Source organism: Dipodomys spectabilis, unplaced genomic scaffold (genome assembly GCF_019054845.1).
Source record: "Dipodomys spectabilis isolate Male_0828 unplaced genomic scaffold, ASM1905484v1 ptg000089l, whole genome shotgun sequence".
NCBI lineage: Eukaryota > Metazoa > Chordata > Mammalia > Rodentia > Heteromyidae > Dipodomys > Dipodomys spectabilis.
Genome location: NW_024870766.1, coordinates 19,092,676 through 19,117,245, shown reverse-complemented (window position 1 = coordinate 19,117,245; position 24,570 = coordinate 19,092,676). Strand labels below are relative to the sequence as shown.

Sequence of the window (24,570 nt, the reverse complement as noted above, 5' to 3'; positions counted from 1 at the left end):
GAGCACAAGTACAGTAGAGCACTAATCTCAGTGCTGACCTAGCCTCTGGCAAGTACCTTTTCCTTTAGCAGAGCTATGGATTCAGCATGCCCACCTCCCATGAAACAGAACAGAGGAAATGAAAAACTGGTAGGGATATACATTAGTCACTTTTTCATTACTGTGACAAATACCTGACAGAAATAAATGTAAAAGAATAAAGGCTTATTTTTGTTCATTTCAGAGGTTTCAGCCCATGGCAGGCTAGCTCCATTGCTCCGTTATTTCTGAGCCAGGGGAGGCCGGCGCGGGGGGGGGGGGGGGGGGGGGGGTTGAGGCAGAGAAGCATGTCAGAAGAATGTGGTAGAGTAGAACTCCTCACCTTACTATGTCCAGAAAGCAGAGAAAGACAGGAACGAATGCAGAGACCAAGTATACCCAGAGCACACCCTCAATGATGATCTACCACCTCAAAGGAGGCTGTACTTACTAATTTCAACCACCTCTCAATAACACTATTAAATGATGAAACCAACAATGGGTTTAGCCCATTGGTAAGTCAGAACCCTTGTGATCCAATCACTTTCTAATAGCACCACTTCTGAACAAGGCTGCATTAAGAAACAAGCTTCATATCTACATCATAAAATGTATTCCTGCTCCAGCAAACAATGGTAGGAATTACAGTCATAATAACACCAATACTAACAATGACATTAGAATAATCCATTATTTAAAACAATTTATTTTAAGCCTGCCATTAACTTAGGTTTATTATTTACTGCATATCAAACACTATTCTCAGTACTAAACAGGCATTAGTGCCTTCAGTCATTACAAGAATACCTAGTTGAAGTAGCTGAGAATTGAAGAAGCACTAAGTGAAAGATGAGTAAACTAAACTTCTCTGCCTCTCCTTCACCTCTACCCCCTTCCCTCTCTTCACTTCAGCCTGCAAGTGTCACCCCCAGGGTGCAGTTGGGACCAACTGTAGCCGACTTGGAGGCCAGTGCCAATGTAAACCTCTCGTGGCCGGGCGCTGCTGTGACAAGTGCTCCGCTGGAAGCTACAGTTTGGGGCATCATGGCTGTCACCGTACGTAGCGCGCGCGCACACACACACACACACACACACACACACACTCACAGTGGAAAATGGTTGTTTACAACCTAGGCATTTTGAACGTATGGAAAGGGATATGCAGAGTTTTAAAGAAGAGAAAATTGGGAACATGACTACATTCTTCAGATTCCATCTACATACATGTAGTTGAAATGTGTTAAAGATTTTTCTACCATCTTTTCACTCATCCACCGATCCATGGGCAATGTGCGTAAAGCAACCATAAGGGATGAACAAAAGGTGGCCCATACTTCTGCAGTGTGTATTGAATGGGAAGGGATTCAGGTAAAAGTGGGAAACCTAATGCCAGCTAAGCAAACCCAGCATCATGATTGACACTATAAGAGCAGTGGCTAAGGAGACTAAACAACAATGTGTCTGGAAACTCAATAAAGGGACAACACTGTCACTGCACACAACACCTCCTCTGCTGAGGATCTTTCCCTTCTCATGCTGGGGTCACAAATAGCCTCATTTGTAAATGACCCATTAATAAGGGCTCAGAGGGAACTTCAGCTGTAGCTGGTAATTTACCTCTTACGGTTGTTACATTTCAGATGTATAGTTCTCTGTACCCAATGTAAACCACTAGTGAAAATCTTACTCCCCACAGAAACTACCTTAGGAACTATGAAACCCACTGGCAGATTAATTCTACTTTTAGGTAGAAAATTATTGTTCCAGACATGACTAGGAAAGATGGTTGATCCACTTCCTGGCCAGTGCTTGGGCACAGTTACCTACCTAGTAAATGGTGCTTTCCTTTTTTTTTTTTTTTTTTTTTTCTTATTTTGTTAGTCCTGGGGCCTGAACTCTGGGCCTGGGCGCTGTCCCTCAGCAATTCAGCTCAAGGCTAGAACTCTACCACTTGAGCCACAGCGCGCTTTTTCTGCTTATGTGGTGCTGAGGAATCGAGCCCAGGGCCTCATGCATGCAAGGCAAGCATTCTACCATTGAGCCACCTTCCCAGCCCTCCTTTTTAGTTTTTAAAGTTACCAAGTCTTCATGATATGCAAAAGAATCTACACAGAAGAGCAAATATTTATTCTGTGTCGAACCCTACCAAGCAAATAAGCTTAAGCTTTTGAGCAAAGATGGGCTCAAAGATTCAGAAATTTACCAGAAAAGTTTGTGGCTTCTTCTACTTCATCCAGGAAGAAGAATAACCTACCCCTCCTGACAGGTCTTACATTTTTTTGAGCACTTCAAAGTTACACTTGAACTCCTAACGTGTACAGAAGTTTGAGTCATTGAGAACATGTGACTTGTTTGATTTTGGCATACAAAAAACAAACGCTCATAAGATCCAGTTGTTTACAACCTGCTGCTTATTGAATGAATCAGTGAAACATTGCTTGACAAACATTTACCTGGAGCTCATTATATGAGAGGCTGTTCCTAATAACTTTCACTACCACACCACTTCCTTGTGTCCTTAACATAATTCTTTTTGCCTTACGCAGCATGTCACTGCCACCCTGAAGGTTCCAAGAGCACAGTATGTGACCAAGTGACCGGCCAATGTGCCTGCCATGGAGAGGTCACTGGCCGCCGTTGTGATCGGTGCCTGGACGGATACTTTGGATTTCCCAGCTGCCATCCTTGCTCTTGTCATGGGTTTTCTGAACTCTGTGATCCAGACACAGGGTCATGCTTCAATTGTGGAGGCTTTACAACAGGAAAACATTGTGAGAGGTGTGGAATTCACATGCACGTTACCTTTACATCTTTAAACTTTGTTCTGATTTCACAATGGAGTAGAGCCTTGAGTAAAGACTCAACACTATTTCATTGCAGAGTGGCTGCTGCAGGATGGCTGGGGAGGGGATAGGGGAGGCGGGGAGGGACATCATTTTGTTTCCCTGTCCTTCAGAGTCATTCTATGAGCCAGAAAATATCTGATTAAATCAACTGTGCATGTGCCTGACACTTGCCCTTTTGATATTCAGATGCAACATTGAAACCACAAAGGGCTATTATACTGAGTTTAATGACTTTAGTCTTTTGACTTGACACTTTCAATATAACAGAAAAAAATCATTTTACAGCGCAAATTAGAATCTTCTGAAACATTGAGTTTGAGGGTTGCATTACCCTAAGGCATAGAAAATCCACATTGGCTAAGACATAAGCTAGTCCGTGGAATATTTTGGTAAAAGGAAATTGCCTTCACAGGTGCATCGATGGTTACTATGGAAATCCTACTTCAGGACAATCCTGTCGTCCTTGTCTGTGTCCAGATGGTCCCTCAAGTGATCAGTATTTTGCCCAATCCTGTTCTCAGAGTCCTTGGAGCTCAGATATCATCTGCAACTGTCTCCAAGGTTATTCAGGTATGAAGGATAGCCCATGTTTTCTTTCTTTCATCCCATACAACAACTGGAAAATGATCACACAGTCATACTTTCCCTGTTTTGGACAAATAAGCATGGTAAGAAAGTACAAGTAACGAAATTGTTACTTAACTGAACAAAGAAGTTCAATGATTAAAATGTCAACGACAATTAAAACCTCATTCAACTGAGTTATAATTGTATCTACATAATGTTTCAGAAAATTAATCAAATTTATTTAAAATATTATTATATATTAAGTTGCACATATGATCAGGTAGCACATATATGTCATATATTACATATTATGTAAGTAAAATTACTCTAATTGGTCAAATTCTTTGTATAATTTTAAGCAGTTGGTTGGAATGATAGTTCATAGATGTAACTAAGCTTTTTGAAGCCTTTAAGCATGACTTGAGCAAGTGGGAGATACTGCATAAGAATTAAAACTTGTATCTGTCATCAAAACAAAACTTTATTTTTAAAGTGTGAAAGTGGCTGGGAAGGTGGCTTAGTGGTAGAGCGCTTGCCTTGCATGCCTGAGGCCCTGGGTTCGATTCCTCAGCCCCACATAAGCAAAAAGAAGAAAGCCGGAAGTGGTGCTGTGGCTCAAGTGGTAGAGCGCTAGCCTTGAGCTGAAGAGCTGAGGGACAGTGCCCAGGCCCAGAGTTCAGGCCCCACGACCGGACCCAAAAAAATAAATAAATAAAAATAAATATATAAAGTGGGAAAGTATAATGACAAAAGAAAAAACTGGTATATTCTGCTTGATTTAACCACACTTAGAAAATATGGTTATATTATTTTGCTCAATGATAATTACCAACATAATAACAAATTACATGGTTGATTTTCCTCTTGTTTGTTATATCTGAGCTTACATGTGGCTTGAGTTAATACTTCTCCAAGTACTTGTCCCTTGGTGGGTCCGTTTTTAAAGACTGAGACTAGGCTAAGAACATTTCCAAGTACATGAACTAAAATGTGGAGAGTGGCCCCAAGTTTGGAAATCTAAGCGCTTGCTACTCTTAGGATTGTGAAGAGTTGGAGGAAAGATGGCTTCTCCATTTCAGTGCTCTGTAGAATCACCTCCAAAGCTCAGGCATCAAACGCTCCTCCCTCAAAAGCCCAGCCTCCTTCTAGATAGATATTTCAGGCTACTGATTTTTTTTATTTGGCCTTTTCCCTTTGAGACTGCTTCATTTTCATCAGTCACTTCTAGAATCTGATAGAATTAGAAGATTCCAGAAGGAGGTGAGGGGGGCAGGCAGGGGTTGAATACAGGAGCTGGGATGAGCTTTGGGTTTTAAGGTACAAGAGTAGTTCCGGACCAGGCCCCAGTGGCTCACGCCTGTAATCCTACCTACTTAGGAGGCTGAGATCTGAGGATCGTGGTTCAAAGCCAGCCTGAGCAGGAAAGTCCATGAGACTCTCCAATTAACCACCAGAAAACCAGAAGTGGCACTGTGGCTCAAGGGGTAGAGCGCTCACTTTGAGCTGAAGAGTTCAGGGAAAGCGCCCAGGCCCAGAGTTCAAGTCCCATGATAGACCAAAAAAAAAAAAGAAAAGAGTAGTTCTGGCTATGCAGAAAGACACAGAAATTCTGTTCCCACAACTCCTTAGTTTTTGAAGACTAGAATCCATTCTTCACTAAAAACTTTCTAGTTCTGTGTAATTTTCTAATTATCTGAATGAATAATAATTAAAAATATGCTTTGTTTAATTTAGAGTACTTTTTTCTTATTTACTCCAGTGTGTAACTTCTCATTACCCCCACAGAGAAGCCCCATAACTCTGTTTACAACTTCCACCTCTCCTCCTCTCCTAACACTGACCCCTCATCTGCTTCCGGTTTCCTCCCCACTTTCAGGGACTCAGTGTGAAGAATGTGCTCCTGGCTTCTATGGCAACCCAAGAGTTTCTGGAGAGCCTTGCCGGCCATGTGCCTGCAACAACAACATAGATGTAACTGATCCTGAGTCCTGCAGCCGGGTCACAGGGGAGTGCCTCCGGTGTTTGCACAACACTTGGGGCCCGCACTGCCAGCTCTGCCAACCGGGGCATTTTGGATCAGCTCTCAATCAGACCTGCAAAAGTAAGTCTGCAAGTTCCTAGGGCGGGAAATGGAGTGGCTGAGTGGCAGCTCATAAATGAGATGTCCGCTTCTCATCTCACTTCACTCAGGCCAGTCCCTGAGGCAAAAGCAGCACCTGCTGGGTGATAGGGCTTTGGTCAGCAGAAACAGGGCAGTGCCACCCAGGTGTTCTCAACATGCAGTGAAGGCTCTTGTCCTTAGAGCTTGCCTTCCTTGATGATTGTCTTTAACATCTGTGCTGGTCGATTCAAAGTATTGCTTCTCAAAGTGTGCTCCACATGGTACTTGCGCCCAATTCCTCTGGGGCTGGGATGCGGTGAAGGATTGATATGCAGATTGCTGGATTGTTCTTCCAATCCAGTGAGCCAGAATCTCCGGAATCTGTATCGATCATGACAACTTCATCTAATGACTTTATTGTATAAATATGAGGCTTTTATGAACAAGAAAGAGAAGTGCCCATTTTAGGGGACAGTTTAACTATTTTCATTTTCTCAAGTTAATTTAATAAACCACTTTTTTTTTCCTAGTCCTAGGGTTTGAACTCAGGTCCTGGGCATTGTCCCTGAACAACTTTGTGTTCAAGGCTAGTGCTCTACCACTTGAGCCACAGCTTCACTTCTGGCTTTTTTGTGTAGTTTATTGGAGATAAGAGACTCATGGGGACTTTTTTGCCTGGGCTGGCTTTGAACCTCAGCCTCCTGAGTAACTAGTATTACAGGCATGAGCCACCAGCGACCAGCTTAATAAAGCATTTTTGTTTTTTGTTGGTCATGGGGCTTGAACTCTGGGCCTGGGTGCTGTCCCTGAGTTCTTCAGCTCAAGACTAACACTTTAGCACATGAGCCACAGCACAACTTCCAGTTTTCTGGTAGTTAATTGGAGATAAGAGTCTCATGGACTTTCCTGTATGGGCTGGCTTTGAACCGCAATCCTCAGATCTCAGCCTCCTGAGTAGCTAGGATTACAGGCATGAGCCACTGGTGCCTTGCTTAATAAAGCATTAAAAAAACTTTAAATCAATAGGATTTGAGAGAGAGCACACAGGATGAATGAGGTTCACAGCCTTCCTCACTGCCAGCTTCTTGAACATAGTAGGGTGTTGATGATCTGGCCCATCAAAAGCAATTTAAAAAATGTTCAGAACCTGCTTAGATTCCCTAACAATTCCTATCCTGTTAAAGGGGGTTTCTTTGAGCTATTTAGGGAAAGCTCACATCTAGGCTTAACAGGCTCTGTGTGTGGTTTGTCGCCTGCCAGCATCGTTGAATCTGCTCTAATGAAGGCTTTATTATCCCAGGGTGCTCCTGTCATCCATCTGGAGTGAATCCCCCTGCGTGTCCCCCTGATGCGGGAGTGTGCCTCTGTGACCCTGTCACTGGTGTGTGCCCTTGCCTGCCCCACGTCACAGGCCTGGCTTGTGACAGTTGTGCTGATGGATACTGGAATCTAGTTCCTGGCAGAGGATGCCAGCCTTGCAACTGTGACCCCCAGGGCTCTCAGAGTAGCCGCTGTGACCAGGCAAGACACTTTGAAACTTACTAGTGCACTCAGAGGGAAAAGTGCCCATGAAGCATGATTTCCTGTGGGTAAAGAATGCTTGCTTTATATGCCTTTGGTAATTATTGTGTGTAGATACAAGTAGTCTGACACAGGCCTATAGAGTTGGTGTTTATTTCACAACAAAGCTAAAAAGATCACTGGGGGGGGGGGGGAGGGAGAGGGAGGGAAGGAGAGGGTGAGGGAGAGAGAATGAGGGTCTTGGGGTTCAACATTAACTTCTTTGATTTTCTTTAGGGCTATCTGATGAGAAAGTCAAACTCCATTCCTAGGCAACTTAGACACCACTTTCATTGCTTCATACTCATAATCACAGAAAAGAGCTGAGACATGGATTGTTGATCAGAGAGAAAGCAAACAAAGGCCTTCAGAGTATAAAATTCCATTTTGTAAATGGAGCTGTCACTCCCTGTGGCTCACCATTGCTTTACATGTAGGCAAATCCAATGTCATCTTCCTCCACACTAGAGTATAGGCCAAAGCCAGGTGCTGGTAGGTCATGCCTGTAATCCTAGCCACTTAGAAACCTGAGCTCTGAAGATGGAGGTTTAGAGCCAGCCTGGGCAGGAAAATCCATGAGACTTTTATTTCCAATTAATCACTCAAAAGCCAGAAGTAGAGTTGTGGCTTAAGTGGTAGAGTGCCAGACTTGAGTGAAAAAGCTAAGGGACAGCACACAAGTATAAGTTCAGGCCCCAGCACTGGCAACAAAGAATATAGGCTAGAGAGCACAGGTTTTCTGTTCAAAATTCAATTAATACACATTAACAGCATGTGTCAATTTTAGTTGGTGAAACAAGGAGTAGAGTTTTTAAAATACTGTAACAAGTAAGTTGCAGCTATTTGAAATCACAGTTGGAGGGTAGCCTGGGCAAAAAGTTACTGAGAATCCTACTCAACAGACAAGTCAAGCATGGTTCATGTTTTTAATCCCAGCTATGCAGAAGGACCAGACCAAGGCTGGTCCTGGGTAAAAATGTGAGTCCTTATCTCAAGAATAACTGAAAAATCAGGAAGGACTTAGGTGTGTTTCAAGTGGTAGAGCACCTGCCTAGAAAGCACAAGGTCCATAGTTCAAACCTTACTTCTGCTAAAGAAAACTTAAAATTAAAAAACTATAATATTGTCCTCTTGCAGATAAAATTAATATCATGGGGCTGGGAAGGTGGCTTAGTGGTAGAGCGCTTGCCTTGCATGCCTGAGGCCCCGGGTTCCATTCCTCAGCACCACATAAGCAAAAAGAAAAAAGCCGGAAGTGGCGCTATGGCTCAAGTGGTAGAGCACTAGCCTTGAGCTGAAGAGCTGAGGGACAGAGTTCAGGCCCCAAAAAACAAAAAACAAAAAAACAAACAAAAAATTAATATCATGCTTGTTTTTTGTTTTGTCTTTATTTGTGGCTTAACAAGCATGTTTTTAAAATGCTTTTCCATTGATATAAACAATAGGACTAAAACAATAATAAGAAATTTTAGAAAATTTGAAATCTATAATGCCGCGGACCGGGTTCTGTCGGGACGACGGAGGACACCTAAGGGAGGAACCTGGAATAGGTGGGGAGATGGCAAACAGACAACTCACACACATTAGGAGTGGATGCTGAGTGCGATTTAATGCAGAGGATAACAAACTTTTATAGCAAAAGTCTCCATGAGAAAGGGCAAAAGGTTACACAATCTTGCTGCAGGGCTTCTTTCTTGGGTGGTCACCAGCTGGTCACCTGATAGGCACTTGTTTCCGGCTTATCTCTAAGAAATATAATGGGTTTCGATGTTTTGTCATCAACTAACCATTACCTTATTTCTATAGAGGCCTTAACTGTCCCATAAGATCTTTCCTGTTCTTTCCTCAATAGCAAGGTCACCGAGGCCTACATCTAGCAAGTCTTTTAGTAAATGAAAGAGAGTAACAAGAAGTTCTTTCTCCTAAGTAGTTATCTCAGCAATTGCCATACATTCCTTCTGTTGTAGCTGAGCCTACAGCTTCTTGTAAATCCCTTACAAATAATTCCTTCTGCTGAAGTGACTTTGTGAAACCCCCAATACTTTTATATTTACTTATAACTTATCTCCTAGCCTCCATAAGAGGTGTTTCAGGGTAGCACTTAACTCTGGTGAGTTAGTCATATTTTTAAGACACTCATCAGATATTGGGGTCGTCAACACTCTTAAGAAAGAGCTTTGAATAAGGGAACGTTGACAATGAGCAAGTACAAAGAGCAGTAGAAGCAGTAAAAGATTAATAGGCACTCTTATGCAGTGAAGAAAGGCAGAAACACATCTTTTCCCAGGGGTTTTTCCAGCCTTTTCCCAGGAGTAGGCCTCTTAGAAGCCCTATTCTCCAAGGTAGACTTCGGTGAAGTCCCAAAACTTGGAGATAGGTTTCTGTAAAGCCCCATTCTCTGAGGTAGACTTCGGTGAAGTCCCAAGACTCAGAGATAGGTCTCGAAGCCCCTATCATGGTCTGATAGATGGTTTCCCATGCTAAGCAGACTCTACTGGGGTCGGCGTGGCACTATAATATAGGGATGAAAGTTTTAATTGGAATAAGAAATGCTAACTTAAGAAACTGGAGTCTTGAAATTAGTAAGCATGAATCAACTTCAGTGTCAGCTCCACTGTTCAACTTACGACTCAATAATCACATCTTATATAAGTAAACTTTGAAGATAGTTCTTTCCTTTAAAAAAATTTTTTTGAGACACAATCAAATACAAGGCTGACCTCAAACTTTTAATCCCCTTGCCTAAGCCTTCCATCTGCTTCCATCCATTATAGCCATGAGTCACCAAGCCTGCTTGAGGTAGAATATGTTTTCTCCTCTTTTTTTTTCTTTTTCTCCAACCCTCTCCCACTAACCCACACAAACATACACATACACAATCCCCCTCTCTTTTTTGGTGGGGGGAGGAGGTGGTATTGGGGATTGAATTCAGGGCCTTATGCTTGCTAGGCAGGAACCCTACCACTTGAGTCACCCTTGCAGCCCCATCTTCTATTGATTATTTTCAAGGTAGAGTCTCACTTTATGCCCTGGCTAACCTGGGCTATCATCTTCCTACTTGTACTTGCCACGTAGGTGGGGATGACAGGGACCAGGGCACATCACCATGCCCAGCCATGGGTTCAGATGACATCTCATCAACTTTTTTTTTTTTTGTTGGTCATGGGGCTTGAACTCTGGGCCTGAGCACTGTCCCTGCACTCTTTAGCTCAAGGCTAGCGCTCTACCACTTGAGCTACAGCGCCACTTCCGATTTTCTGGTGGTTTTTATTGGAAATAAGAGTTTCACGGACTTTCTTGCCCGGGCTGGCTTTGAACCGTGATCCTCATATCTCAGCCTCCTGAGTAGCTAGGATTACAAGCTTGAGCCACTGCACCTACCACTCCTTTTCAAAAACAAACTTTTCATTTTAAAAGTAGATCTGTGAAGTAGTACAGATAAAATATATCCCAAACCCAATTTCCCCTCTTATTAGCATCTTATGATACATTCGTCACAATTAATGAACCAATGTTGATCTATCACATTATCTAACCTCTAAAATTTATCTAAATTTCCTTCATTTTTTACCTCATGTCCTCTTATGGTTCCAAGACCCCATCCAGAACTCATTACAGTTAGTCATTTCTCCTTGGGTTTCTCATGGCTGTGAAACTTTCTCAGGTTTTCCCTTGGTTTTAATGACCTTTATAGTTTTGAGGAGTACTTTATAGAATGTCTTTTCATTCAGATTTATCTTTCTCTTTTTGGTTGTGAGAAGAGAGGGAGGTGAATTACCCTCTTTCTCGTATGTCATATGCACATGAATTTCACGTGGATTTCGATCACCTAGCAGTATTTGTAGTATTTGTCAGGTCTCTATATTGTCAGGTCTCTATATCTCCTTTCCTCACTGTACTCTTTGGAAGGAAGGAATGAAGAGTTACATCCTTCTGTGAGTAATTGGAGTAATTGGAGTAATTGTCCCCTGTGATACTCATCTAGTCCATCATTCACTTATATCACTGTGGATTCATGAATACTTACACTATACTATTTGTTATGGGTCAGTGCTCTTTTGTTGTTTAAATTGTTCCAGCTTTGGCCAATTTAAAGAGCTTCTCATGGCCAAAGCAAATTGGTCATGCCTCCAATGAGCATTGGTTTCTTTACTGCAGTATTACAAGCTAAGATCTGGGCACTAGATGACTATACCATGGTCATGTTTTACTCTTGCATCCATCAAACATGAGATAAAGTGGTAGGCCTCTAGAAAATGGCTTAGCTTCCTAAACCATGAAAGACTTCTAATATTCATGGCACCACTTAGATCTTTTGGGATGCATATGAAGCACCCCTCAACACACAGTTCATTGGTGGAAGCCCAAGGCAGCCTATGAACTTGGAGATAAGATGGCATTAGTTTAACTGAAAAGCCCCTTGTGATGAGGGCACTTTGGGTTGTTTGGTCCATGAGGATCCCTTGAGAACGGTTGCTTTCTACACTCAGAAAACACTTTCATTAGAATACAGAGAAGACATGTGGACAATTAGATTCCCAGCTGTTTAAACAACTACTGATAAATGTCTCTGTATCAGCCAGGAGGTAGTCCCTAGTGCATTCCCACAGAGAGATGCAAATGTGCTGGCCAATGTTTGCCTCACAGTTTAGATGGAGCTGGACAAACAAGCTTCTCAAATGTGCAGATGCTGCAATGCTGTAAGCTAATATGATGAAGACAGAACATGAAGCCAGCTATCCTACCAGGATATTGTGTGGGCTGGAAACAAGATGAAATGTGAACAGGGTAAAAGTAAAGTTGTGCAATTGAATTTTATAAATGTCTTGCATAAATACATGGTAGGAGTAATCATTTGGCACCAGCTCATGAGAAAAACACTGGAGACTTTTTGTTGTGTGCAGGCTTCAGATGAGCCAGCAGAGTGCCATGCCTGCCAGAGAGGCAGTGCCTGCTCAGGCTGCAGTGGGTGGGAGGTCATGCTGTGCACAGGGCCAACACAATACCACTCAGCCAGAGCACTTGTGGAGCGCTTCTGTCATTGCTGAGCACCACAACTATTGACAACTTTATAAAGCACATGGCACAGATACCTTTATCTTTTATGGAATATGGTGTGATATTTTGATGCACATCTACAATGTATCATGATCAAATTAGGGCAATTATCATATCTATACTTCAAACATCTGTCACTTCTTTGTGTTGAAAACATCCAAAATCCTCTCTTCTAGCTTTCTGTGTGCGTGTGTGTGTATGTGTGTGCGCGCACGCACTTGTGCGTGCACGCTGGTTCCAGGGCTTGAACTCAGGGCCTGAGTAATGTCCCTGAGCTGTTTTGCTCAAGTCTGATGCTCAACCACTTGATCCGCAGCTCCGCTTTCATCTTTTTGCTGGTTAATTAAAAATAAGTTTCATGGACTTTCTTGCCCAGTCTGGAACTTTGAACTGTAACCCTCCAATCTTAGCCTTCTAAGTAGCTAGGATTACAAGCATGAGCCACTGATCATGAGCCTGGTGCTCAGGTTTTTTAGCCCTTTTTAAATATATATATTTATTTATATTTATATATAATAGTGACATACATACATGTGTCACTATTAGCCATAGTCACTCCCTTTGCTATAGAATACTAGAACTTAAACCTCCCATTTGACTTTGCATCCATTAAGCTACAAAAGAGCTTAAGGGTAGAAGGAGGTCTGGATCCTCCCCTCCTTCTACTCTTTCCAGCCTGTGATAACCACTGTTATCATTCTATTTCTCTGAGATCCAATTTTTAACTTCTATTCACGAATGAGAACATGCAGGATTTGTCTTTCTGCTAAGTATTACATTGTAAACATGGGCAAAACATTTATGTATTCAAAATAAGACGACTAGGATAATGGGTGGGAAAATGCTATCTGTGATAAAAAGTGGTGAGCCCCAGGGAGAGAAACGAAGAGCAGTTGAGATGTTGAGATGGCTTGTATGGTTGGGGAACGCGGAGACTGCCTGCTTGTGTAATTCTATAAGACTCAGAATAAAGGGAGCAGGTTACAAGGAGGCAGATTATGCATTCGTATAAGAAAACACTGCCTAACAACCAAGAACAGCCATCAGCATGTTAGGCCTTGGGGAAAACAAACTCATAACTCCCTATACTTGAGCAGAAGCTAATAGGATCTCCAAATATGGAGAGAAGCTTGGTTTATCTAGTTGCCATATTATCCAGTTATTCTTTAGAAGTATATTTACAGATGTTTAGGCAGATATGATCAAATATAATTTAAGATACCACAAAAATAATTTAGTTCTGTTTATTCTCCTGTTATGGTCCAACCTCTTCAGTTTTTATAAAAGCCAGTCAAGAAGCAAGTTGGTAGGGTATAGGAAAGTTCAGTCTTTTCCCCAAAACACAGTTAAGGAACTGTCATTAAATGATGAATATAAAACACACAAAAAACTATAATTTTGTTGAGTAAGACATTAGTCTCCTTGGTAGAAACTACACGACATATTCCATAATGGAAACATTTCTTGCCAAATTAATTGATGAATGTTGGGCCAGGTCTTTGGCATCTCTCCTTCTGTCTCTTATGGGGAACTCCCATAACAGTTGAGGAAAAAAATGTGGCCTGTTTCCCAATGTGTGTTTTGTTTTCATTTACATCTGTGTATGTTTCCTAGTTTGGGGCCACCTGTCCCTGAACAGCTGGAACCAGGCGGTATGTTCAAGAGCTCTGAGCCAAAACACATTAACTCTGGATTCGTGATATTGTCCGGGCTTCTTGCTGGCCATGGGAAATGTCCTTCCTCCACCCTTGAACAGCTGTATGTTCTAAATCACCAGAGAGGAAAGCATTTCCTATGAAAATTCATCATGTGCTCAGCCCATAACACTTGTCAATTCCTCACCCATGACTGTTCTCACAGCTTACAGGCCAGTGTCCGTGCAAACTGGGCCATGGTGGGAAACGCTGCAGTGAGTGCAAGGAAAATTACTACAGTGACCCATCCAGACAATGCATCCGTAAGTACTGGAACTCCAACAACACAAGAGTACAGCCAGCTGGTCCGCACAGGGCATAATGCAAACCCACCCCACGAGTCTCAAGTTCTTTTACTTGGCTGTTGCTTTTAGCAATATGAACTTAGAAAACCACAAAAGTTAAATACTACTTTTGAAAATAATACTTGTGCAGTTCTCTAAAAAGATGTATTTCTCCTGTGTTAAAATTTCTAGCCTGTATTAAAATGTGAATCTATGTTAAAACTTACAACTCGTGTGAAAACCCCTCAAAGTTATTACAATGGCACAAAACGCCAGGATTATGGATGAGAGCCCATTATTCACTCTTGGGAAGCCTGCTAAGGAAAATCAACCACTGTGGATTGAGGTGGAACAAAGCTGGGAGATAGGTCAGAGGAAGCCAGAGTAATATTCCCTCAAAATAAATCTGTAGCTCTAGGTCTATTAAATAGTCATTTGCGTATTTATCTAACCAACGTTCATAAAATGTTGGCTGGGTACTAGAGCTGGTGAACAACAAGGAGCCACCATTCCTCTTGGAGCTTGTGTTCCAGTGCCTGTCTTTCTTGAGTGAGATCCTACTGTAGGGCATAGGGCAGCACTGTCTAGTAGAGCTTTGATCCATGAAGGAGATGTTCTGTCTTTGCACTGTCTACTGCAGGAGCCACTAGCCACAGGAAACAGGAAACTGTCAAACACTTGACGTCAAACACAGACACTTCAAGTGAGGAACAGAAGCGCACATTTGCTTCATTTTATTTATTTAACTGAAATAGTCCCATGTGATTAGTGGGGACAATATTGGGCAGCACAAATTTGGAGGCCAGGTTGGTTCTAGGACGTGAGATTTTTGAGTTGCCATTTAAAGTCAGCTTCCAAAGCAAACTGCTTCCAAGGTGTGACCGATATGTAATCATTATCACCCCTACATTGCTATGATAGTAACTCTTCTCTTTACTCCATACATGTGTACTCTGATAGCTAACAGAAATATTGCCATCATTCCCTTACCCCATTCAGAAAACATATCCTCAGTGAATTGCTCCAGGCCATGCTTTAACTCAGTTTTCTGAGTGGAATCGCTGGTTTCCAACAAGGGAGGAGGATCTGGGGCTGTACCGCAGTGGTAGTGTGCTTACTTAGCATGGACAAGGCCCTCGTGCCATCTCCAAGCACTAAAACAAAACAATAAAACCAGGAGGAAGTTTTGGCTCTTAAAAAAAAAAAATCTGTCTTTAAAAGTCTTTGAAGTCTCTTTTCCTGCATCCCTCTAATTTTTTGGAAATCTCATTTGATAAAAATGCTTTCCTTTTCTTTTAAATAAATTAAACACGTGGGGAAACTTTGCAAACCAAGTTAGGCCACAGATCCACTGACGTTCCTGGCAAAGACATTTAATGAGAGGAACCATGGCCTCCATGGTGAAGTGATACTGCTGTCCCCACAGGCTTCACACTGAATGAGGCCCCTGGGTAGAATCTGATGGAGTCCATTGTGCTAATCAAGTTTTATTTGCAATTGGCAATATTTACAGTCAAACTGTCATATACATTTTACACCACTTGTTTCGTCCAATGAGTCTGAAGACACAGGCTAACTCTTGGAAATAGTAGTGACAGCAATGGCCTCCCCATCCCCCATCCTCTGACTTCATCAGGAACCTTCTCAAAATGCTGTATGTGATCAGCTATTTTAAAAAAATTAAGAGGGCTGGGAAGGTGGCTCAGTGGTAGAGCGCTTGCCTTGCACGCCTGAGGCCCTGGGTTCGATTCCTCAGCCCCACATAAGCAAAAAAGAAAAAAGCCGCAAGTGGCTCAAGTGGTAGAGCACTAGCCTTGAGCTGAAGAGCTGAGGGACAGCACCCAGGTCTAGAATTCAAGCCCCACAACTGGACCCCCCCAAAAAAAATTAAGACAGTTGGGCACCAGTGGCTCATACCTGTAATCCTAGCTACTCAGGAGCCTGAGATCTGAGAATCATGGCTCAAAGCCAACCCGGGCAGCAAAGTCCATGAGACTTATCTCCAATTAACTACCAGAAAACCAGAAGTGGCACTGTTGCTTAAGTGGTAGAGTGCTTGCCTTGAGCTGAAAAGCTCAGGGACAGCACCCAGGCCTAGAGTTCAAGCCCCATGACACACACACACACACACACACACACACACACACACGAAGAAGAAGAAGAAGAAAGAAGAAGAAGAAGAAGAAGAAGAAGAAGAAGAAGAAGAAGAAGAAGAAGAAGAAGAAGAAGAAGAAGAAGAAGAAGAAGAAGAAGAAGAAGAAGAAGAAGACGACGACGACGACGACGACGACGACGACGACGACAAAATGCATAGAGTTTATGGAAAATGAAACAGTCTCTTGATATAATGGAAGATGACAGGGATGAGCCTCCAGGCTGGGAATTCTTTTTTTGTTTGTTTGGTTTTTTTTGTTGTTTTTTTTTGGGTCCGGTCATGGGGCTTGAACTCTGGGCCTGGGCGCTGTCCCTCAGCTCTTCAGCTCAAGGCTAGCGCTCTACCACGTGAGCCACAGTGCCACTTCCGGCTTTTTTTCTTTTTGCTTATGTGGTGCTGAGGAATCGAACCCAGGGCCTCAGGCATGCAAAGCAAGCACTCCACCACGGAGCCACTTCCCAGCCCCAGGCTGGGAATTCTTAAGGTTAGTGTCACATCTGAAGCAGCATGGGCAGCAGCTACCACAGTCACTACTGCCACTACAGTCACTACAGGCCCCATGACATCCACATGCCTTGCTCAAACAGATAAAACAGCATCTGATAGTTTCCATATTAAAAACAAAAACAGAGCTAATATGTTACTGGAATACAGAGGGGCATGCTGTATTTTAATGGCCATCATGCAGATCTTTGAAGTCAAATGTCTTTAAATAGTCACCCAAGAATCATGAGTTGGGAATATCCCCGGGAGAGAGAAGAGGGCTTTCATCCTCTACTAGTCATGAGCACAATACCAAGTGACTTTCTCTTTTCCTTTTCTCTTTTAAGCATGCAAGTGCAACAGTGAAGGAACCCGGATGCCTCTGTGTGACCCAGACACAGGCATGTGCCACTGCCGGGAGGGTGTTAGCGGCCAGCAATGTGACCACTGTGCCCGGGGTCACAACCAGGAATTCCCTGCTTGTCTTCCATGTCACTTCTGCTTTGATCAATGGGACCACACCATTTCTTCCCTCTCCAAAGCAGTGCAAGGGTTAATTGCTAACATGGAAGATAAAAGAGAGACCCTGACTGGCTGTGAGGTAGACTTCCAAAACCTCAGAGAGAATGTATCTGCAATCGAGAGGCTTTTGAAACAGCCTCTTCACTCACCTGGAGAATTCTTAAAAGTCAAAGACTATCATGACTCTGTGAGGTAAGACTGGCTCTCGGGGGACAGCTAGTCCAGCTACTGACTCATGCTGACACCCACCTGGTGCTCACGTCATGCTTGCCTATCCCTTTCTTGCCTAGTTAGGATTTCACGTGATTTTTTTTCTCACAAATGCCATTGCTTATAACAAAATGGCACTATTCAGAGGTTAAATAGGGAGCTGGGAGTGTCATTTGGTGGTAGGATGCTTGCCTGGCATTGGGAAGACCATGGTTTGATTCCCTAACACTAAATAAAAAAGGAGCTTGAGATTCCCAAACCCAGCATAGCTGGAAAACATGAAACTGCTCCATAGCCATACTGCAGTGACTGTATCCAATCTCCCCTAAAGGGTAGAAAATTAGAAGTGTAGTCATTCCTAACACCAAATAGCATACTTTCCAATGTTACAATCAAGGAAAACTTACCAGACCTTCCCAAACTCTCCAGTTGTTTAGTCTTAAAATAAGGATGGTAATTCCTTCAAAATACAAGATCACTTTATAATGTTTCTTTTTTCATTCATCAGCTATTTCTTGAAATTATATTGGTTGCTCTTTGGCTAGATGTCAGAAAACCACAGCTGATGGGTCAAATCCAATATAGCACTGTTTTGGTGGATAAGTTCCACTAGAACACAGATATACCCACATATTACAGGTCTCCCTCTGTAGTAGCAGAGTTGGATAATCATCACAGAGACCTTGGGACTCCAGAGACAATCTTTACCAACTTGCTCTGGGCAAAAGCTGTATTAATATAGTTTACTAGCAAAATAAAGTATGTGATCGTATTTCAAAAAAAAAAAATCCCACCTTCCAAGAAAACTTCCTGAATTAATTTGAAACTGTGGAGGTTTGTTGGTGGTGGTGGAAGTTTTATTTTTATTTATTTATTTATTTTGGTGTGTGTACTCACATGTGCCAGTATTGGGGCTTGAACTCAGGGTTTCATGCTCTGTCTTGGTCTGTCACTTTCCAAGCAATATCAGACATTTGGATTTTCTCTGTGTAGCCCAAAGAAAACATGTCTGAGGATGAGCTTTAGACATGGACCACTGGTTTGTGGTTATAGATACTAGAAAATATCAAAGTACCATAAGATATCAGAATTAACTAACCTACAATGAACATTCTGGACTAAGGACTGCAGGATCCCTAAGCAGGGTTAGAAAGAAAACAGTAGGAAGAGTCCTGGACCCAGGCTAAAATGATGAGAAAAAAAGTTGGCTACTGACCTGATCAGTCAGATGCCAAGATACTCTGTCCTCTCCTGGCCCACCCACTAAACCCGTGTTGCTTTTTACTGGCCCCATACACCATCTTCCATCTGAGCTTTCCCTGATCTCCTCCATAGAAAGGCATGTATCTCCTCTCTCCATCTTTAAAGATGGATTTGAAGAAGATTTTGTGTTTCTTTACTGTTATATATTACAAGTCAAAAGGAAGCAAGAAAATAAGGAGCCTACGTTGCCATGAGCATTAAAAATTCAGAAGCCAAACCACCTTAGTTCAAATCCACTTACTATCCATGTGGCTTCAGGCATGTGAGGTCTCCAGCTTTGGTTTCTTCATGCAAAAAGACAGAAGCAGCCAGGCACTAGTGGCTCACACCTGTAATCCTAGCTATGCAGGAGGCTGAGATCTGAGGATTGTGGTTTGAAGCTGGCCCAGGCAAGAAAGTCTCCAATTAACCACTAAAAAGCTGGAAGTGGAGCTGTGGCTCAAGTGGTAGAGTACCAGCTTTAAGTGAAAAATCTAAGGATCTGAGTTCAAGTGCCAGTAATAGTGCACGCACGCACGCACACACACACACACACACACTGAGGTCATGGTCACACCTATAATTCTAACATTCAGGAAGCTGACACTAGAAGTTACTGAGTTTGAGTTCAAGGCCATCCTTAACTGAATAGTAAGCCAGCCTGAAAGCAACACCTCTGAGAGAAACAGACAGACATATTATGAGTCTATTTCATAGGATTCTTGGGAATATTACTCCAGCAAGCCACTTAGTATAGTGAATGCACACAGTAAATGCTTAAGGAATTCCAGTCAAATAGTAGTGGCTATGTTATTTGTATTATTGTCATTAGCCTAAAGAATGCTATTTCTATAGTCCTGGTGATTGGATCCTGAAGGAAAAGTTTGTAGAAGAGAGGGAAAGAAGTCTGTTAGAGAAAAGAAAGGTTAGGAAGAATTCATTAATATCTTTACTTGTGCCAAGATAAATTAGACTTATAACTCAGATCCCCTCAATTGTACCCTTTAAGACTGCACCCAATTTCCCTATCAAGGAGAGCTTCATTATCCACTTGAACCAACTGAACTGTATATGCTGAACTCAGCAAACTGAAGTAAGAAAAAGGTCTGTGCCATGAATCAGCTATATCTGAAACATATTTGTGTTTCCACAATCTCAGAATTTATTGAATAGCAATAAAATCACAAGCTAAGTCAATTTCATTGGCTTTTATTCACCAAGAACTCCTGAATTCCCTTTCTATTTGTGGCTGTTGCTGATCACAATTTCTTGTATTCCAATCTTATTTAGAAATATTAACTTTCAGAACACACATTATACTTCACACAATAGTGTGTGTAATACAAAATGGCTGCAAAAGTTTGAAAGTTTGAAAGGTTCAGAAGGGATTTACTGAAGCACAATTAGAGAACTGATAGAGATACAGAAAAAGTCTCTGAGATGTACAAGACACTATGTTGAAAATGAACTTTACAACTTGTGGTGGGCGGAGGGGAGTAGTTGGGGAGGTAAGGAGGGAAGGGATGGTAGGAGAAAAACAAAGGAGGAGGTAACAATGCTCAGTAGGAAATGGACTCATTCCCTTACTCATATAACTGTAACCCCTCTGAACAGTATCTATACAATAAAAAATATATATTAAAAAAAAGTTTTGGGGCTGGGAAGGTGGCTTAGTGGTTGAGTGCTTGCCTTGCAAGCATGAGGCCCTGGGTTCGATTCTTCAGCACGATATAAACAGAAAAGGCCAGAAGTGGCACTGTGGCTCAAGTGGTAGAGTGCTCGCCTTGAGCTGAAGAGCTGAGGGACAGTGCCTAGGCCCAGAGTTCAGGCCCCAAGACTGACAAAAAAATATATATATATATATAGTTTTATAAACCCCAGGCACAGACTTATTCAGGGCACAATATTGTCAAATGCAGGTCCAGACAGTTTCAAGTGTCAATTTGAGGAGAGCTGTGTGTTACAGGCAGGACAAACTGCACTTGAGCTGGAGAGGAAAAGTTGCTTTACTGTGACAGTTCTGCCAGATAGGATGGCTCATTACAAGCAACCAGGTGATAGGTCAGTGTGCCTGACGTCTTAGTCTTGGGAGGCTCCTTTTATAACCCAGGTTACACCTGGTGTGATTGACCAGCTCAGGTTTCTGATGTGATACGATACATTCACAGATGATTTGTTGGCCCTAATGAATTAGTAGTTTGTGTCTTATCATATGTGGTAGCTAGTGGTTGTTTGCCTATATAAACAAGATGTGGAGTCATTCTGTCTTGGCACATATACTCAAAATGAGATAACTCAAGTCAAAAGTGTTCTTTTATAAATGGAGTGACTCGGGGCTGGACATGGCCTGAAAGCTGTTTTATACAACCTAGAGTAACTCACAGGAGGCCCAGATACCTCTCATCGGTGTGAACTGTCATAGTCAAAGGGAATCGGGAAAAAGACATCCAGTATCCTCTTGCCAGCAAACAACCTTAACACTATTGTAAATTAAAAGTTAAGACTCTCTAGAAGTAGAACTAAAATGAATTTTGTTGAATGCTGACTTATACTGTAAATAAAGAACTCATATTACCTATACTGGGTAAAGCATTCTGTTTTATCATGTGTTAAAGGCCAAGTGTAAACTGGCTTTTTTTGAATGCTTTAAGTGAATCTTGTCTGAATACATGCTTTGAAATGCTAAGCAAAGAGAAAAACAGCCAGGACACTTGAAATGGAAAGATTAGAAAACCTTTCCTAGAACTTGAATATTTGTCATAGTTTAAATGAGTGATGAAATATAGCCAGGAAGCTGAAGTAAGAGGAAAGAGAAAAACCAATACCAGATTTATAACCTCAAATGAAAATTATGTGTGTGAAGGTCCCTTTTAATTGAGGACACCTAATCATGGGGACAACTTTGTGGCATGTTTTTGATTACCAATATGTCAAATAATAAAAGCTTAACCATATAAAATTCATTTTCTTCAACAGGAAACAATTCATGCAGCTAAGTGAACAACTGAAAACAGTATATGAATTTAAAGATCTAAAGGAAACTATAGAAAGAATGGAGAATGAAACAGACATTTTACTTGAAAACCTTCAGGAGGAAGTTGATTTGCAATCCAGCATCCTTAATGCAAACATTATAGGTAAGAGAGAAAGTGATCTGTAACTGTTTCTGCAGGAACTTGGATGAAATCCACAGCAAATCCCATTAGTGAGCTGTTCTCTGCTTACTCCATGATGCCTGAGCACTTTAGAACATGCAGATACATGCATTCAAGGTATTATTTGTACACAGATATTTTACCTTTTTAAACATTTTTTAAAAATACATTGAAGAGGGCTGGGGAGGTGGCTCAGTGGTAGAGTGTGGGTTCGATTCCTCAGCACCACATAAGCAAAAAGAAAAAAAGCTGGAAGTGGTGCTGTGGCTCAAGTGGTAGAGCACTAGCCTTGAGCTGAAGAGCTCAGGCCCAGAGTTCAGGCCCCACGACTGGACCCAAAAAAAAAAAAAAAAAAAAAAAACCATTGAAGAGCCTGGATAGCTTTTGTTCAAAATAACAAAAGTTAACAATGTCTGATACTACACAAATATTAAAACTCAAAGTAAGCTAATAACAAATCGGTAACTTAGAAATTCTCATGTGGCCATAGGCAAATTAGGGTTTCTTTTCTTTTTTCCTTCCTGGCAATAATCCACTTCATTTCCAGCAACCACAAATGTGAAAGAATATGATGCAAAAAAGGAAATAGATTCCTCCTGAGAACGTTGTTGGAACTGGAATCATGTAACACACTGGCAATCATTTCTTCATATTGCATAGTTCTTAAAACTGAATGTGAGCCATGTCAAAGCCAAGATCAACTTGGAGGATAAATGGAATTCTAAAGCAAAGCTTTAATCAGCTCATCTCTTGTTGAAGATGACATTTCCTATTATATTTGTAATTGGACAACCTGTTATTTACTCACACCTACTCCATCTAATTGAGAAGTAAAGGGGAAATATACTGAACTCTTGTCAAGCATAAACATTGACTGCTTTGCCTTATTCTCTGTGTAGTGACTGTTTCTCATTTGATCCTGATTCAAAAGAGAAAAAAAATAGACTACAATTAAGAATGTCTAAATTTAATTAGATAAATTCTAGAAAAGATTTATTAACAGTATTTAATCAATACCATGTCAAGCATAAGGGATTTATTGTTTCTTGCTGTAGAATAAGGCACTCACTGAAAGAACTCAAGATCCATTGGAAGTAACCGCAAGCAAGGTAAAATAAAACTACTCCATACCAGGAAATGTTATAATTTGCAGGCCAACAGCAGTTACTGAGCACTGTTGGACAGTACAGACAGGGAAATGATTATGGCAAGTACCTGCCCTTGAGTTATCCCTGCCACGAGGGAGACAGGAATCTGCTTTGGTTGCAGGGTACAAGAACCAAGTTCTTCCTGATTATAAGGGAGAAGATTATAACTGAACTGAGCCTTGCAGGAGGGAGCTAAGTTTGCCAGATAAATAAAAATGGAAAATCCTTCTAATAAATAAGAACATTTTTTTTTAGCCAGGCACTGATGGCTCACACCTGTAATCCTACCTAGTCAGGAGGCTGAGATCTGAGGATCATGGTTTGTAGCCAACCTGGGCTGTAAAGTCCCCATGAGACTCTTATCTCAAATTAACCACTCAAAAACTGCAAGTGGCACTGTGGCTCAAGTGGTTGTTAGTCCTAGGGCTTGAGCTCAGGGCCTGGCTATTGTCCCTGAGCCTCTCTACCACTTCAGCCACAGTGCCACTTGTGGCTTTTTCTGTTTATGTGGTACTGAGAAATTGAACCCAGCACTTATTCATGATAGGCAAACACTCAACCACTAAGCCACATTCCCAGCCTCAAGACCATGTTGATGAATGTGACCAAAAAAATTTTTAAATAGCAGGTGTAGTTGTCTCATACCTGGATTATAATTGTGTAGAAAGTGAAAATCAGGATTCTAGCCCTCTTGTTCCTAAAATGTGGAGTTAGGATTTAAAAAGCGAGTAGAGCTGTCACTCAAAATGGTAAAGCACTAGCCTTGAGTGAAAAAACTCAGTACTCTACCACTTTGAGCCACGGACTATGTCTAGGTTTCTGGTGGTCAGTTGTAAATAAGAGTTTACTGGACTTTCCTGCCCATGCTGGCTTCAAACCTCAATCCTCAGATCTCAGTCTCCTGACTAGCTAGAATTATAGGCATGCGCCATCGGCACCCAGACTGTGACACATTTTACAAAATATTTTCATATTGTCTCACTTGACCTTTACAAATTTTTATCACCAATTTATGAGTAAGGAGATGAAATTGAAGAGATTTGTTCAAAGATTAAACCCAGGTAATAAAGAGAAGAGCCAGGCCAAGCCCAACTAAAAAGGATTTGAAAGTCAGTGGCTTGTATCTATTACAACTTATCTAATCCTTCCCTTTCATTTGCAAATTCAAGCAAGGGTGTTGAAATTTTATAGGGAAAATTGAGATCAAGACAAGAAGTAAATTGTGGCATGACTGTCAGGATAGTTATTATATTCATTTTTTTTCAAAATCTAATTTACCTTTATTTTATCTTTCCACAATATGTTGTAGATTCCTCAGAAAACATCACAAAGTATTATCACATATCAGAATCTGCTGAAAAGAAAACTAATGAAACCAGTTCCATCATAAATAACTCTGAAAATACCAGGAACAACTTACTTACCATTTTAGATACAGTCACTTCTAAAGAAGACTTGTTACTGAGAAAATTAGAGCAGATTAAGGTACCAGATATCCAGAAACTCAATGAAAAGGTAAATACATAA

The 24,570-nt window shown here is 41.5% G+C and overlaps 1 protein-coding gene across 1 annotated transcript in view; it reads left to right on the top strand.

The window, feature by feature from the left end:
- Positions 1–24,570, top strand: part of Lamb4 (laminin subunit beta 4) — a 98,527-nt gene that overhangs the window by 55,622 nt on the left and 18,335 nt on the right. Inside the window, exons 18-26 of the mRNA XM_042684798.1 lie at positions 931–1,074; positions 2,565–2,796; positions 3,277–3,434; positions 5,308–5,532; positions 6,833–7,053; positions 14,011–14,107; positions 17,114–17,480; positions 21,717–21,877; positions 24,353–24,558. Of these exons, the coding sequence (XP_042540732.1) occupies positions 931–1,074; positions 2,565–2,796; positions 3,277–3,434; positions 5,308–5,532; positions 6,833–7,053; positions 14,011–14,107; positions 17,114–17,480; positions 21,717–21,877; positions 24,353–24,558 (1,811 nt within the window). The remainder of the gene's footprint in view (positions 1–930; positions 1,075–2,564; positions 2,797–3,276; positions 3,435–5,307; positions 5,533–6,832; positions 7,054–14,010; positions 14,108–17,113; positions 17,481–21,716; positions 21,878–24,352; positions 24,559–24,570) is intronic.